Source organism: Halichoerus grypus, chromosome 3 (assembly GCF_964656455.1).
Source record: "Halichoerus grypus chromosome 3, mHalGry1.hap1.1, whole genome shotgun sequence".
Taxonomy (NCBI): domain Eukaryota; kingdom Metazoa; phylum Chordata; class Mammalia; order Carnivora; family Phocidae; genus Halichoerus; species Halichoerus grypus.
The window spans coordinates 160,149,823-160,166,817 of NC_135714.1; the positions used below are offsets into that span (position 1 = coordinate 160,149,823).

A 16,995-nucleotide genomic window follows, 5' to 3' on the forward strand; every position below is an offset into this window, starting at 1 on the left:
CTCAGCTTTCTTACAGCTTTGTTGTTCTTTCTCTTTTCAGATTGTCTTGATGACATTTCCAGCACATGAACCAGAATATCGTCACCTCTTCGGGGGGCAGGGGACAGGGCTGGCTGCTCAGCCTTGGACTCTCAGCCCTTCAGGCAGTGATAAGTCATCCCTCTGACAATAGGTGTCTGATTGGAGAGCCTACCCAGCTCCCGGGTGCTTGCCCCCCTTCCTTCCACCTCCCCAAATGGGTAGTATGTCCCCTCTTCCCACACCTGCTCTCTGCACACTGCCACACTGTCCCCTGGCAGGCAGTGATTGCGGACTCTCCAGCCACGTTTCCAGGCTCGTCACAAGGCAGCCAGTGTTCAGGAGTAAGGAGAGGCAGACCACATGCAGGGAGACTAAGACAGTCAGAATCTCAGGAGTCCTCTTGTCTGTCTGCTTCACTTTGCAGATGAGAAATGAGAGGCTTGCGGGCCCAGAGCCATACAACTCATTAGTGGCTGACGCAAGAACGGGAGCTAGGTTTCCTGATGCTCAGGACCAGTCACTCCCTGATTCGTATTTTCTTTCCCTACTTGTTCCTAGCAGAATGATGGATAGATATTTTAACACTTAGATTGCTTTACAAGACTTTGAACACCCAAGAAAATACTCAAGGGAAATGAAAGCTTGGGATGTCATCTCTTCAGTGAAGCCCTCCACCTTCAGGTATTTATTCTGGGAACTTCCTTAGCTCTTTATCTGTACCCTGAAGGGTACTCCACTTTTAACAGGGCAGTATGTGAGCCTGATTCATCTGGGCCCGATATAGCTCCACACATTAAGAAAATTCACCAGTTCCCATAATAAACCAAGCCCATTCCTTCAAGAGGAGAGAATCCTGACACAGGACTCAGGCCCCCACGGGGATCACGTGCAGAAATGCACCCAGCACCAGCCAACGGCTCCTTGTTCTCTCTGAGCCTACCCAGACTCAACATTCTCTCGTTTCTTCCAGCACAGCAAGGGACCAGGCTAAAACATTTCAACGAGGACTCCTCAGCAGCTCCGACCAGTGAAAAATAAAAAGTAACATGAGACCAGGTAAGAAGAGATGCACAAAGTTCAGGTCATTCGGTTTGACCCCTATGACACGCCTTCCTCAGAGCACTTGGCCTGTTTCACGGGGTTCAGTGTCCAAGCTGTTTCTGCTCTGGGCTCGTTGACTCCCCTAGAGCTGCGAACCCAGTGCTACGGCAGACCTTCCGGCCTGTTCCGAGCTCTGCACCCAGCCTCCCCGCCCGCCATCGCAAACACCGGGCACGTAGCAGGCGCTGAGTGAACACCGAGCCAGCACTCAGCCGGACTGAACTATGGTACGGTCACATAGGCAGAGGGATTGAGAGAGAACAGGCCATGGGAAATACTCAACAAGATGACGGCACCCCCCTCGAACCCAGGCCCTTCAAAGAACGCCTCCTCGCCCGGAACAGGAAGGGCGTCGGTGTGAGAGCGAGCGGTCGGCAGCGCCCAGCTCGGCACTCACACTCTGCAACTACTTCGTCCTCCCGCAGCCATCAGCCAAAGACCTGGAGTGTGTCTGTGCCGCAGGCGCGAGTGGGGAGGCACGAGGGCGCAAGAAACTCTGTATAACCTAAGAAGAGACAAGGACAAGCACTCGGATTTTTTCTTTTAATTATTTACCAGATAAAAAAGAAAAAATAGTGATTGTTTCTCTTCACCCCCAACATTTCAGTTTACCGAGGTCAAGTAGGAGAGAAATTGAACAGTAATTCGTGCTCCTGGCCTGGAGCAAATTCTTTCCCTCGGCTCTGCAGCACCTCGAGGAGGGACAGGGCAAAGGGCTCCAGGCAGAAAGACTTGTACTGTGGCAGCAGAGTGGCAGTGGGCTGTCCTCCTTTCTTCTCCCTGTTGCCAGAACATTCAGACCCTCCTGTCTGCCCTCTGCCCGCCCCCCCCGCGTACCATCCTCCCCAGGCGACGGACAGGGCGTCAGGAGGCAGGCCAGGTGTGGTGCAGGACGGGGGAAGCACACGGCAGACATGGCGGAAGGCCACAATCTTCTGCTTCTATTGCACATCCTGGCTCAGATCCCCTGCCCTGAGCAATGGGCTACAAAGTGAAATGCTTCTGAAGTTCAAACCAAGAACCTGTTGTTGTGTGCCAGGCTCAAGAAGGGGAGGTGTGTGGTTGTGTGGCTTGTTCTGATACACATATTTAAGTTATATGTTAAGTTATTCCATGATGGGGGCAAGGCAAATATTGTGCCTTGTTAACAAAAATCTGGAGTTTGGACTCCCGGGGCCCTACAGTCACCTGGGCTTCTCCCCCTCAAGTTCAGAAGACTCAGAATAACTCTCCAGTCCGCAGATCTTCTGCGTAAGATGGAAGAGGCAGCAGCGTCCACCAACTACACAAGCCCCCTGACCAGCTGTTGTGACTCTGACACTCAGGGGTGACCTCTTTTTCTGAACACCTGGAGAATCTGGCCAGTGACCCCACAGAACCACCTTTCACACTGTACGTTCCTCCATAACATGGCAGCTGTTTGATTCTCCTTCCTCGAGTTACCAACGAAAACACAGTAGGACTGGAACAAGTTGTTTACTTGACCTTACAGACAGAGTAAGTCCTCGGGAAAAAGCAGTGGGGTGGGGAGAAGGGAATGGTCTTGATTTGGCAAAGCTGCAACTCTTTCACCTTCATTGGCTGGAACAAAGCTGGCGGGTGAAGACAAACCTAACTGAGCCAATGGCAAGAACTGCAGGCTATGAGAGACGACAGGTCAAACACGGAACCGTATAAATTGTGGCACTATAAAGATGAGAAGGCAGGTCCATGACACCAGCTGGGAGCACGCCTTGCGAGCACGCTTCCAGAAATGACATCTGTCCTGTGGTGAGTGGTAGCATCCAAGATAAATCAGAGTAGCTCTCCTTCCTCCTCTTCCCAACAAATTCTGAGAGTTTCTCATTTAAATAACTATGTACACACACACACAAGCCTGGTCTCTCTTTTACACGAGGGTCCTTCACTTGAGGGTCCTAGAATGGCTTTAGAGAGTCGGTTCCAATTGCCTTTTTGGAGATTTACTGCTTGGGACCAAACCTGTAAGGAGAAGAAATGACTGAATTCCACAGCAGGCAGACCTTTAGGATGAAAAGCATCCCAGTGCTTAAGGGGTCGAGTCTTCACATAAATAATGAGCCCGCAACTCCCTCACGGGGTTGGTACCCTGGCAAATTGAGTACTGGGGCTGGAACTCACCAACCCTATGAGGGCTACTGTCAACCAGAGGGCCCCATGCCCACCGGCAAACCTGGGAGTATAGCTCCATACCTCCCTCTGATAAGGACAGTTTCTCAAGTTCAGCTTCAAGTTCGGCGTCCGAGATCCTAGGGTTAGGCACACTGTTGGTATAAAATGTCTCAGGGGGGTTTTCAGGCAGATCCAAAGGTTCTTTGGTGGTATCCCGAAGAAGGATGTCCAGTTCCTTCTCCAGTTCCTCACTGTCAAAATCTGGAAAGAAAAGATGGCATGAGGACATATAAAGTCCAGGGAGCAAATGCATTCATGAGTCAAGGATGGAGAACGGCATAACTCAGCTCAGCTTTATAAAAGATGTCCAGGCCTCCTTGCAGGTCAGAAAAATCATATGAGTCAGGAGGCAGAGGGCATCTCCAAGCAAATACTCTTTTCCCACACACAGAGCTCAGTCATCATGGGGATATATTCTGCTAACACCACAGAACTGACCCTGCTTCCCCTTGCCCTTAAAGGAGGATCTTCCAGTCGGAAGTCTAGTGAGTCAAGGTTGCTGCAGCCCAGAGAGGTTAACGGTACAGTGTACCAAGGGGGGTGAGCCCCAGAGAGGAGAGCCCTGCCTGCACCAGGAGAAGTAGATCTATGATCCAACCCATCACAGCACGAGGAAGGGAAGGCCTCTTAGGAAGGATGGATGAAAAGAACTGTCTTGTCAACTCACCTAAGCCATTGGTCACCCCGCTAGCCAGAGTCTGAGAAACTTCATCCTGGGTGTCACACAGCTGTAAGAGAAAAGCACAAGGCCCTGAACGCGGAGCGGCACCTCTGGGAGTCTTGGCCTTTCCGGCTCAATGTTCAGGGTTACCAAGTCATGCTGCCCTGTCTGAGAATCAAGACAATCTTCCTCAAGTGCCCAAGGGAAAAGAGTCCAGTTTGGGGAAAGAGGAAGTGCTGCAAAGTCACACCTGCCCTTAGTAACTTCCTTCTGTAGCTCTTCCTCCCTGGCCCCTTCCTGTACCTCTTGGATCTGATCCACAAGGCTCTCTGCCTTCTCCACTGTGACATCCTTCATGGAGAGTTTTAGTGCTCCTACCCCGGCCTGATAAGCATTGAAAACCTAAAAAGAAAGCAAAGTTATCAGTGCAAATGAAGAACACTGGGCAAAATACATACCAATATTGTGTCATCTCCGAACGATAACTCTGGGGTTTTTTTAACCACCCGTACTTGATTCATCCCATGTTCACCGAGGCCAAAACTTCCCAACAGGAGAAGCAAACTCCCAACCCGATCCTGAAAAAAACCCAGGCCTCCTCCAAACAGCAGAGCCACAGTGCAGGGACTGAGGAGTGTATGCTGGCGAGACGGCCCAGATACTGGAGCAGAGGGGCGGTGGCTACCATCTGGTCTGTCTGCGAGGCATAGATCCGGTCCAGGATGCCTTGAACAGTGTCCAGCTTGGCATGCAGGGCCTCGATGCGCTTCTCTGTCCGTTGCTTGGCCTTGAGAGACCTCAGTGCCTAGGGGCGCATGGAGACTTGGTCAGGTGGGCCAGAGGGCCAGAGGAAGCAAGGCTTTCTCAGTGGTAAGACCACCCCAGGCCTCCTCCTCTTCTCTCATTTGTAAAGCAAGCTGTGGTACCTGGACCACCTGCAGACGTTTCCCCTCGTGCCCCAAGCTGTCCTCTGAACCGCTGGGGCACCACCACCCACTGCCAGCCCAAGGCACAGGTACACAACTGGAGGGGAAGAGGGAAAACTCACCAGCTGCTTCTTTCCTGCTCGGCATGCCCGGCGGGCTTCTTCTTTACACCTACCAAACACAGGGGACAGATCAAGATGACTGTGGCGCAGGACGGCAGTGTCCTGAATAGTCCCTGAGAGTCCCACTTAATTAAGGTACTTTCAAATCTGAAAATCAAATCAATTCTACCCAATGGCCAGAAAAACGATGCCCAAGAGCCCACTGGCAAACTCCCGCAGCAAGCTGAGATATAAACTTGAACATATGCACGCGACAAAGGCAAACCAGCCAAGGGTAAGCTGTTTCAGCCTCCAGGGAAGGAGAACATGGCAACAAGGCACCTTAACAGCACAGTCCCATTTCAGGAGCCACGAGAGAAGGAATCAGTTCTTAACACCAACAGTGGCCTTGGACGTACTCCCTGGCTTTCCCACAATGTTGGGTCTCTCTCACTGTAAGGAGTGGGCATTTTAATTCAATGTCCATACACCCTATGTTTCGGAGAAGTGTTCATGTACCTTTAGCAGGGATGTCCTCACCATCTAAGGGGAAGAGCAGGAATCCCTCAGAAAGAGCCTGGAAGGCAGAACTTGCCTTGTTCACTACGGTATTCCTAACTCCCTAAGACAAGGCCTGGCTCGACAAATGCTGGTTAAAAGGATACTGGCACAGAGGAGGATAAACATAACGCTAACAGATGTAATCTTGGGGGGAAGAATTACAATTCATTTTTTTTTCCCTTGTGATAGTCTTGTTTTTGCAAGATTGCTGCACTGAGCAGTTAGTACTCTGTAATTAGTAAAATTAAAAAAACAAAACAAAACAACCTTTTTTTTTTTTTTTTGAAGGGAGCCCACAGGCACCAATGCTTTGCTGCTGTGAGGGCCAGCCAGGGTGGGGGTTAGAGGGTGCTCAGCTCAGGGGTAGTTACCTCTCTGCCTCCTGGGACAAGGACTCCACTTTGCGCGAGAGCAGCTGTTCACTCTGCATCAGCTGGTATACCCCAACATCTACGTCGTTGACAGGAGAGACCTTGGCATGTGGCCCTCGGGCAAACTTCACAATCTGAGGGACAGGGACAAATTACTGGGGCTCCTCCCACAAATGCTGAGAAATCCCCAGGCAGGAACGCCGGCAGGCACGTCAGTATGCACTTAATAAGCCATCGGGGAGCCAGTGACTGAACAGCTGGACTTCCGTACCTTTTCCCCATTCTGCTCGAGAACTGTGACTCTCTTCTCTTTCTGCAGCTGCAGCAACACCAAGTAGAAGGTCCTCTCGTCCGGACAGGAGCCCGCGCAGAGGGTGCTCAGCTCTGACAGGGCCACCACAGGATGGGAGGAGAGAGGGGAGTTCTGATACAGACGATACACCTCCTCAGCCTTCTCCTGCAGGGGAGGCAGATGTGCTTACACGCCTGGCCACTGCCCACGGAGCCCCGTGCGCCCTGACCCTGTGTTTCCAAACCAGGATCACGCAAGACAAGGGCAGGGAGCACTGGCCCTGCCGCCCCTAAAGTAGCAGCTTTGGAAAAGGAAAAAGAAACTTGAACTTTTTCTAGAACTTTCTAGGTTTCTCCTCTAAACCTCAGAGGGAAGTCTGGTGTATACAGATGAAAGGAGGTAGATGATATGTGTATCGGGAGCCAGCTCCGTGCTTGCATGTCCATGTGGGACTTTATGTTTCTGGGTCTCCCAGCCCAGGGGAAGGAGGAGGAGCCCAAGGTGGGGTGGTGGCACAGCCATGACCGAGAGCTGAGGCCTGGTTTTCAGCTCTGCCTATGTGGCCCCGGACCAGTCAGTCTCACCGGTCCTCAGCATCCCTCTCACAAACTGAAGAAGGTGGAGGAGATGACATCCAAATTCCCTTCCAATGCTGGTCTCTCCATTTTTATGCCAACTGGCGATAATGCAAACAAGAACATTACTGAGTCTACAAAGAGTCTCAAGAGAGAAGTATGTGACAGTGAAGTGGGATAGGGCTTTTGTGAGGAGCCTAATATAAGTTTCAAGAAACAATGCCACTGTGTTCTTCCTACATGGAAATTACTCTCTCAGTCTTCCGCAAATAAGAAATACTTACTGAGGTATGCACAGAGTGCTGTGAAAATCTGCGGAAGGAATAGCCAGGAGTTCAGAGATTGCTTGTGGGGGGGACAATTGGTTGTTGAGCAGAATTCCGAAGGGTTGAGTAAGTTCCTAGGTAAAGTAAGTGGGAAGGGTATCTCAGGAAGGGGGATGGTCATGAGCAATGGCATAGAGTATGAGTCAATATGGTGTTTATGGATGTGGACAGGAAGGGGAGAGAGAGAGCAGGAGCACTTCTCTCTTATACAAGCTGTAGTATCTTCTTTGCTATCCTTTCCCTGCAGATGGTGGGTAGTCGTGGAAGAGAAAGGGCAAGGCTGGATTAACAGAGATCTAGCTAACAAGCGGGAAAGGATGGATTGTAGGAGCTAGGCTTAGAGGCAGGGAGACCATTTATGCAAGAGACTAGTAGGGACTGAACGGGGCAGTGGTGATAGGGACAGAGAAGGGATGGGTTCAAGAAAAATCCAGAAGATAAAACAGGCAGTCCCTAGTAACTGGGCATGGGGTGGAAGGAGAAAGAGGAGTCCAGGATGACTCTTGGGGTCTGGCTTGAGTGACCAGGTGGATGTGATGCTATTAATTAACAGCAAGAACACAGAAGGAAAAGCATATTCTATAGGAAAGACAAAACATTCCATCTTGGGCATGTTGTTTGGGATGCCTCAGGTACATCCAAGAAGATACGTACAGCAGGTAACTGGATATAAAATCTGAAGCTCAAAGGAGACACGAGGACAGGATATATAACTCTGAAAGTCCTCAAGCATATAGAAGGTAACTCAAATCCCAAGTGTAAACGAGTTACCCAAGGAAACTCAGAGAACAAAGTAATAAGCTGAAGGAAGACCAATGTTTAAGAGACGAAGGAACTCACAAAAGAGACCCAGAGCACCACTTAGGGAGAGCCAAGAAGAACCCACAGTGTAATGACCATAAAATCAAAGAAATGGAAAATTTTAAGAGGTGCGTGGTCAACAGTGTCAAAGGCAACAGAAGAGTCTAATACGATAGAGATTAAAGTTTTCATTTGACTTATCTGCCTCGTCAGATAATATTACTTACTATAAAACTACTGTAATAAGAACAGTGTGGTGTCCACACCAACAGATGAATGGTAAACAACATTAATAAACAATGTTGGGGCGCCTGGGTGGCTCAGTTGGTTGAGTGTCTGACTTTTGATTTCTGCTCAGGTCATGATCTCAGGGTCCTGACATTGAGTACCGCGTCAGGCTCTGCGCTCAGCGTGAGTTTCTTTCCCTCTGTCCCTCCCGCCATTGCCATTCATGTGGGCTCTCTCTCTCAAAGAGAAAAAGAAATCTTTTGAAAAAAAAAAAAAAGATGCTAAGACAATTGGCTGTTTGGAAAAAAATCGTTTTTCCTTACCAGATATACAAAAACAAATGCCAAATTACTGAAATTTAAATTGAGAAAATATTTTTTTAGAAAAGATTATTTATTAATTTTTGAGAGAGAGAAAGAGAGAGGGAGCACGAGCAGGGGGGTGGGGGGAGGGGCAGAGGCAGAGGGAGAAGCAGACTCCCTGCTGAGCAGGCAGTCGGATGTGGGGCTCGATCCCAGGACCCTGAGATCATGACCTGAGCCAAAGGCAGATGCTTAACCGACTGAGCCACCCCGGTGCCCTGAGAAAATATTTTTTAACATTTTTTTTTTTAAAGATTTTATTTATTTGAGAGAAAGATGGAGTGGGGGGAGGGGCAGGAGGAAAGACAGAATCTTAAACAGACTCCCCACAGAGCGCAGAGCCCAACGCAGGGCTTAATCTCATGACTCTGAGATCACAACCTGAGTCGAAATCAAGAGTCGGATGCTTAACCAACTGAATCACCCAGGCACCCATGAGAAAATATTTTAAAAATCTAATTAACCTTGAAGTGGAGGATGCCTTTGTAAGCAAGACCAGAAATTCAGTAGCCATAAAAGAAAATTTTTAGAGATCTGACTATAGAAACATGGAAACTTCTCTATGGTAAAAGACATCATAAATAAAAATGAAAAGCAAAAAAGAGACCAGAAAACAATATTTACATCCCTAACACTTATACATATATATATATATATATATCTACCCCTAATACATTAAAAAAACTCCTAATTATAAAGGACAAACACTCCAATATAAAAACAAGCAAAAGATTTAAACAGGCAATGCACAGAAGGGGATGTGTAAATGGACAGCAGACAGGGAAAAGGCTGCTCAAATCCCAGATAGGAAGCATCATTTTTGTTCATCGTATTGGCAAACTTTCAAAGACTCATGTTACCCAGTGCTGGCGAGGATGTGGGGAGACTGAACACTTTAATGACTGTGTGAATTAGTACAAACTTCTGAAAAGGAATTTGGCAATTTCTGTACATATGCATTTCTAGAAATCAACTCCATAAAAATAAAAATAGAAGTACATAGATGTATACACAAGGCTGTCAAAGAAGTATTTTTTTTTTTTTGTAATAGAGAAATTGGAATGACTTAAACATCCAACTCTGTGGTAACTACTGCTTAAATTGTGGTGTATCTATAGATTATTATGCAGCCATCCGAAAGAATGAAGTAGATCTATATTATGTAGGGGCCTAGAAAAATGCTCATAACATATTGAAGTGTAAAGAAAAAAAGGCAGGTTGCAGACCAATAAGTAAAGTAAGATTCTATTTCTGGAAAAAATGGAGTGTGTGTGCATGCATGTTTTTGTATGTATGTGTACATTCATGTATTTATTCAACAAATGTTTATTGACTCTCTATTATGTAGCAGGCGCTGTTCCCAGAGTCCCAGAGCCAATGGAATTTCTCCCTTCTGGTAGGAGAGACAGATTATAAATCAGTAAACAAGCAAATAATATTTTCAGGAAGCAGTAAATGCTAACAACAAAATAAAACAGAAAGCAACATACAACGATGTGGGACAAGGTCCATAAGAAAATACATGAAGACCCGAGCACGCATGTGTGCGCACACACGAACAGAAAGGAACGCACCCAAAGAGATGGAAATGGGATGAACAAAAAGGAAACGTTCATTTCTTTGTATAATTACTTTAAATAGCAAAACTTAGGGGCAATTTTTACTTTTTTGTATTTTTTCAAATAAAATAAAGTTACTGGCTTTGTGTGTCTAGACTTGGGAAAATCAATTTACCTCAGAAGTAGGCTTTATTTTATAAAAATATCCTGATAAGACTCTTCAGTCTCACACAGGGAAACAAGGTTCCATCCCAGGAGAAAACAGTGAAGTCACCATATATTTGAAAGCAGATGTAACGGAATGAGCTTGAGTGTTAAGCGCTCTGTTTTGTGATGTAAACTGGGTCTAGATTGAACAGTACCATGCTGCTGCAGAGGGAGATTTATTTTTCTACTTAAATAAGATTAAACTACCCTGCAGTTAAAAATTATTGTTGGTTCTTGGAAGACCTATGTTATTATTATTATTTGTTAAGATTTTATTTATTTATTTGACAGAGAGAGAGAGAGAGAGAGAGCACAAGTAGGCAGAGAGGCAGGCAGAGGGAGAGGGAGAAGCAGGCTCTCTGCCGAGCAGGGAGCCCGATGTGGGGCTCGATCCCAGGACCCTGGGATCATGACCTCAGCCGAAGGCAGCCGCTTAACCGACTGAGCCCCCCAGGTGCCCCAAGATCTATGTTATTAATTCCACTGTCACCCCCATCTCTGCCTTTGCTCTCAAAAGACTATGAATCCAAAACCACATCTGTGGGGATAAATGAGTCTACCTCCCTTTGTTTCAGGTTGGAAAACACTTGAAGTAAAAGACTGCAAAGACGAATGGAGCTTGGCCCAGAACCACACAAACCATCCTGTAGTTTCTGCATGGCCTTGGCTACGTCCTGGAGGTCAGGGCACACTGGGTGGGAGGATAATCATGTGGGTGGGGGAGGGGAAAGAGCCCTTCCCTTGAAGCAGACACATGCTGCTCAAATCGTGAAGGACAGGGAGAGGTGATAGATTTTGGAGACCTCCACCTCAATCTGAGGTAGAGAGGGTTGGGGGTCTGTCAAGGTGAAGAGAAACTGGAACTTCTGTTGGGATAAGGGATGAAGATGCTGAGCTGGCTCCAGCTGTGTGGAAGCCTCTGGGGCTACGCAAAGGTCCTGAGGTTGGGCTTAGTCTGTGAGTTTCAAAAATAAGTACCATCTATGGTATACTCCTGCTACCTGGTGTTCAGTCAGTTTTGTGAACAGGTACACACAGAGCAGTTCTGGTGGAGTGGTGGGGCTGAAGCAGCTGTGCACCGGGTTAAAGAGCACTGGAAGGTCAGCCAGCGGTAACAACAGAGCTTGGTCCAGGAGAGAAACAGAGCACTAACGAGACAGTGGCCAGGTCCCACAGAGGAGTCATTCTGTGATGGGAACAACTTGAGAGGGTTTAGAGGCTGAGGAAGGAAAGCACCAAGTGAGGGAGATGGAATATATAGATCAGGAGGGACTGATGGGACAAGGGGACAGCAGGGTAGAGACAGACTCAAGAGCCCGTGTGGAAAAGAAGACAGACACCTCATCCTCCGACCCTGGGGAGAAATAAAGGCTCAGAAAGAAGATGTTAGACTGGGGCACCTGGGTGGCTCAGTCGGTTAAGCGACTGCCTTCAGCTCAGGTCATGATCCTGGAGTCCCAGGATCGAGTCCCATATCAGGCTCCCTGCTCTGTGGGGGGTCTGCTTCTCCCTCTGACCCTCCCCCCTCTCATGCTCTCTCTCTCTCTCTCTCTAATAAATAAAAAAAAAAAAAGAAGAAGATGTTAGACTGGATGTAGAAGGACAGACAACTAAAGGCTTGACTTAGATGATTCTACCTTCTCAATGAAATGTCAGCAGTCATGGAGGTGGTGTATGGAAGGCATGTGTGAGGGAGATGGGAAAGGACAAGAAACTGGGCTGAGGAATGGCTGTGAGGGCCTTCCTAGAGCTGGGCACCGTGAAAGGGACCCCAGTCTTGGTGACGGGGTGATTTTCTCTAGCAGGGATGGCAGACTGTGGGACTGGTCTACGGCAGTGGATGTGCTGGTGTCTCGGGTGGCCCGAGGGAGCTGCGAAGAAGCTGGGTGCATGCTCTAGGCTGGCTAGGGAAGGCAGGCCAGGAGGAAGCTGACCGACCAGGACAGCATGAAGGGACCAAGGGCCTGGTGGCCTCTTCAGTGGAACTAAGACCATCAGTGAGCTGGAAGGGGAGAGGGTTACAGTCACAGAGGAGGAAATCTGAACCTGGTATGCTGACTTAAGAGAAGGCAAAGCTGAAGTCACAAGGTCCTTGGAAATCCTGAGAAATTCTTACCAGTAAACTACAGAAGGCAAAGAATTTTCTAAACTTTAGCTTATCACTAATATCTACAACTACAAAAAGTAATCAACTGTATGTTATAGACAATTCCAGGATAGAGGATCACCTTTGAAATGTACAATCCAACTAACAACTAAATAATGCTACAAAAGGTCAGATAAACTCAGTTATCAACTCTGTCACCATGCAGAAAAGACGTTCTTTGTCTAAGGATACACCCAGGAACGTGGAGGACCCCGTCATCACCGCAGATGAGAGCCAGACCTCTCCCTTCCGAGCACCCACCTTAAGCAGCTCCACAGCTACGAGCACCTCCTCGGCAGGAACTTTATTATCCCCTAGCATGTTGGAAAGAGTCCACTTGAGGGGCTTCAGCAGGAAGACTCCAACCCCCCAGGAGATCCAGCTGCTGTCTACACTGGCCATGAAGTCTGACTCCCGCTGCAGCTCCCCTCGACTGCAGGCAAAGAAAGAGAAAGGCATATAGTAGGCTTAATGCAGTGTCCCATTCCAGTCCCCACCTTCCCCCAAGAGACAAATTTCATCATCATCATCATTAACACCATTTCTTAGGTACCTACTCTGTGCCAGCTCCTACGAGCAGCACTGTTTATGCTCCAGCTGAAAGCCTCACGACAACTCTGTGAGATGGACGTTGTTGGTGGTGAATGAGAAAATTGAAGGACTGAGGTGAGCAAGGCCAAATCTAAACTATAACTTGGCTCCAAAATGCAAGCTCTCCACTAAGGCTGCAAAGCCTACCTTGAGACTTCCTTTTACAAATGAAGCTCAATATGATAAAATGAAAATAACAATAATGGGTCACTGTTAATGCAAGACCTAAGGAAATATACAAAGATGGTCAGAGAAAAGGTTTTCTGCTATTCCTAAGCTAGGGTGGAGATAGGACATAAACACTTTGACCGTACTGGTAAGAAGCAGCTACGCTTACTGAATGCCTACCATGGACCAATCACTGTGCTAAGGGCTATGTAAGGAATATGTTTCAAATCCTCACGATAAACCTAAGGACAATTATCATCACCATTTTATAGTTGGTCAAACTGAAGCTTAAAGAGGGGCATGTAATTTAGCAAGTGGCAGTGCCAGGATTTGAACCCAGACCATTTGGCCTTCAACTTGGCGCAGTACACTTTCTCAGAAACAGTAACTTTCAGAAATGGCTTGTCCCATCAGTGTCAACCAATGGAAAGGTACTGGGGAGAAGGGAGCCCTCTTAATCAGGAAGAGCAGCAAACTCAAAGCAACACATCAAAGTTGACTTTTTGCATTCACTGAAGGACGTACTATGCTAGCTAGGCTCCTCTCAGCATATGTACAATGTGATCTGCAAACGCTTTAGAATCAGGAGACTAGGGGCTCCAGTCCTGGCATTACCTCTTACTAGCTGTGTTACCTCGAGTAAGTTGCTTGATCTCAGTCTCAGTCCCCTCTTGTGTCTGCTGAGGATAATTCTATCATCTCTCCCTCAGGACTGCTGAGGAGGTCAGATGAATGGTGTATGCAAAGTACCTGCATACTATTAAGTGCGGTACATCTATTAAATAGATATCCATGCTACCGCCTCAGGTGTCTCCAAAACCCTGCACCTGTCACACAAGTAACACCTACAGAACCTTCTCAGAGCACCAAGGTACCCAGTAAAGCCCTCAACCTGCTTCATGTCCTCTGCTTCAACCAGCCTGTGGCAAGGACAAGCCAAGACAGGCCAGACATAGGACCTGCGCTGGGGGCTGCTGGCAAGATCCCCACAGGCCTCTCCCCCACGACTGCCCTCTTCTTAGTCCTGACCTTCCTTAGTTCGATAAATCCTATCTCGCAGACGTTCTGTGCCAGGGTAATTCAAATTTGGAAGCCCCTACGAAATAACTACACAACGGGATTCCAAGCCAGACAAGTCATTGTCACCTCTGCCAGGCGGGTTTCTCCTCCCACCGTCTGAATCTAATCTAATCGGACAATCCTGGCCCCCCAATTTGCCCGATGCCCCGTCTCCCTCTCCCTCCACACCCCTAACCCAGCCTCCTTCTTGTCCTCTTGTGCGTACTGAACAAACACAGATCCGCTCCTGCGGTCCAGACCCTGGGCTGGGCGCGGTACCCTCAGGGAGCCACCCCCGCCCCCTGGCCCGGGCCCGCCCTCACCGTAGTAGGTCCTGCAGCACGGTGGCCAGCCCCAGGGGGACACTGCCCTTGCGCTGAAAGGCCTCCTGCAAGTCCCGCAGACGCAGGCGCACCACCCCCTGGCGGCGGCTGTGGCTCAGCACCAACGGAGCCCAGAAGCCCATCTTGCTGTCCCAGTCGGTGCTGTTCACCTCGCGACTCCTTTTGAAGGCGGAGAACAGGAAAGACATGCGTTCCTCATCCTCCTCCCACTCGGGGGGCAGTAGGCCCGCCGGGTCTCCCCCGGCCGGGGCCTCGGCCTCCCGCTCCGGGGACCACATCGGAACCCCTGCCCCGCCAAGGCGCCGAACACAAGCCCGGCCCTGGTTCCCTTCCGCCCTAGTTCCCTCCCGGCTTCCGTTCCTTGACCACCTCCTCCTCTGTCATTACGTCATCGCCACCCCCAGCGTGAAATAAGTCCCGCGCCTTCTAAGCGCATGCCTCTCTCCGCCCTCCCTGCGCCAGGAGGCGGGATGATGACCCTATTTTCTGAGAGACTCAAAGCGCTTGCGCCGACACCTCCTCCCGCAGTCTTTGTGCGGCAAGAGGGGCTTCGCGCGTGCGCGGCGGGTAGGTGAACGTCCCGCCCCCCTCAAGGATCATAGACTTTGGCGACGCATTATAGAGAGGCTAATGCTTATGCACCTCAATTGTGGAGGTTTCCGAGTGTGGGATTGTAGAGTCCCGCTAAGGGGCGCCAGAGGCGCCAGGATCGCTGGTGAATTACTGCACGGCTCCTCCGACAGCCTCTACTTCAGACCCTTAAACTTCCAAGATAGCTTCCTTTTACGGTAATGTCAGCGGATAAACGACCGTCGGCCACTCAAGCTCTGTGACAGTGAACACACTACTTTTGAAAGATATATAAGCTTCTACTGTTCTTGCTTCTCACCTTCATCCCTGGAGTGCCGCTCGTTTCCTTCTCAGTGTCAGTATCCTGCTGATCCTCAAGATGGAGCTCAATTCTAATCTTCGTTGAAACCTTCCCCAACTGTCCTGACTCACCGTTGATCTCTTTCCTGCACTGCACAGTTAGCATTTACTATTCTGTATCCTGTTCCCCAGTTCCCTCAGGGCGGGTGCAATGGCTTAAATATGATGCTATGATACATGGTGGTGCTGAAGAAAGAGTTCATAAACTGAAAGGTGTACAGCTTGACCTTTGCCCTTCTAATAACTTAGAATCTTGTTAGAATGAATGAGAACTCACATATATAAGATTCTTACAAAAAATCTTTTTGGCAATGAACATGTCCAGTGTGTTAAGAATAAATTGGTTTTCTTTTTAACTGAACGATTTAAAACATGAAAGGAGTTTCTTGTTTAATGGAACTGGGTAACGATCACCAGGGTTGAGTATGAATCTGGCCTCTGCCACTCACTGGCTGTATGACCTCGGCCAAGTAGCTAAACTTTGTATTTGAAGGAAACGTTATGATGTATGTAAAATACCTAGCACATAGTCAAGGGCCAAGAAAGAATTCTTGAGAGGTCATTGGTGCAAAAACGTGGTTTAATTAAAGCACAGGGACAGGATCCATTGGCAGAAAGAGCTGCGCTGGGGTCATAAAGAGTGGCCAATTATATACTCGCAAATTGGGAAGTGGCTTAGGGACAGAACAAACCTCCAAGGTATTTTGGAAACAAGGTTTCTAGGGCCCTGAGGGGGCTAGCTATTGTTAGGAAAGGTCTTTATTGTTGTTTAGTAAATACTCAGTCATGAGACCCTTCAGATGTATATCAGTGGGCCATATGTTTGGAGGGGGGAGGGGTTAGAGATAAAGGGAGCTTCCAAAGGAATTTTTATATGTTAAAGAACACCTACAGGGTCCTGGGGGTCCAGCTAAGATTGAATTTTGCTCTTAGCAAAGTGTCAACATTGAGGCAGTTGAGTCCTTAGAGGAATGTCACTCTGCCTGTTTCAATTACCGATAATCGCGCCTCGGATAAACCTCATTGGCTAGGATACTGCCACTGCGCAAGGACTTGTCAACGGGCTGTAAATAGTAAGGAAATTTAATCATTTTTCTTCTGCCTTTGTTTCCCACATCATTCTCGCCGAGTGGCAGAATGTTTACTAGTGGGAACTCAGTTGTAAGGAAGAATTTTAATAAGCATTTTGAAGGATAAGAAGGGATATGATTGGCTATATAAATGAATGTGTCAACTGATATTGATGTATTGCATTCCTTCAAGCATTTTCAGGTCAATATCCCATTTGATACTTACGACAACTGACAAAAAGTCTCTCCTTGACCACACTCCAGATATGTTCTCTGAACCCTCTTCTTGACTAAGCCTGTCAACGTTGGCCTATAAAGACCTGAACAAATGCTACCATAGTTTCTAACAGCTCAAGACCACATCTCTAGGATGACCTTAGGCCCCCTTAAAGTGCTGCCCCAGAA

The 16,995-nt window shown here is 48.2% G+C and overlaps 1 protein-coding gene and 1 pseudogene across 2 annotated transcripts; both read right to left on the reverse strand.

Moving 5' to 3' along the window:
- Positions 1–1,651: 1,651 nt before the first annotated feature.
- CHMP7 (charged multivesicular body protein 7) lies at positions 1,652–14,959 on the reverse strand. Of its 2 annotated transcripts, XM_036075102.2 has the most exons (10): positions 14,570–14,958; positions 12,690–12,861; positions 6,204–6,389; positions 5,933–6,066; positions 5,022–5,070; positions 4,659–4,778; positions 4,277–4,375; positions 3,980–4,040; positions 3,334–3,513; positions 1,652–3,102 (listed from the first exon to the last, which is right to left on the reverse strand). In XM_036075102.2, the coding sequence occupies exons 1-10, from the start codon at positions 14,866–14,868 to the stop codon at positions 3,050–3,052; spliced, it is 1,353 nt and encodes a 450-aa protein (XP_035930995.1). In that variant the 5' UTR covers positions 14,869–14,958; the 3' UTR covers positions 1,652–3,049. The 2 variants fall into 2 exon arrangements, with proteins under 2 accessions (XP_035930995.1, XP_077925637.1); XM_078069511.1 differs by lacking the exon at positions 3,980–4,040 and having other exon boundaries at positions 14,570–14,959.
- A 1,545-nt stretch (positions 14,960–16,504) lies between these two features.
- On the reverse strand, positions 16,505–16,573 carry LOC118524833 (U4 spliceosomal RNA; annotated as a pseudogene).
- Between the last annotated feature and the right edge of the window lie 422 nt (positions 16,574–16,995).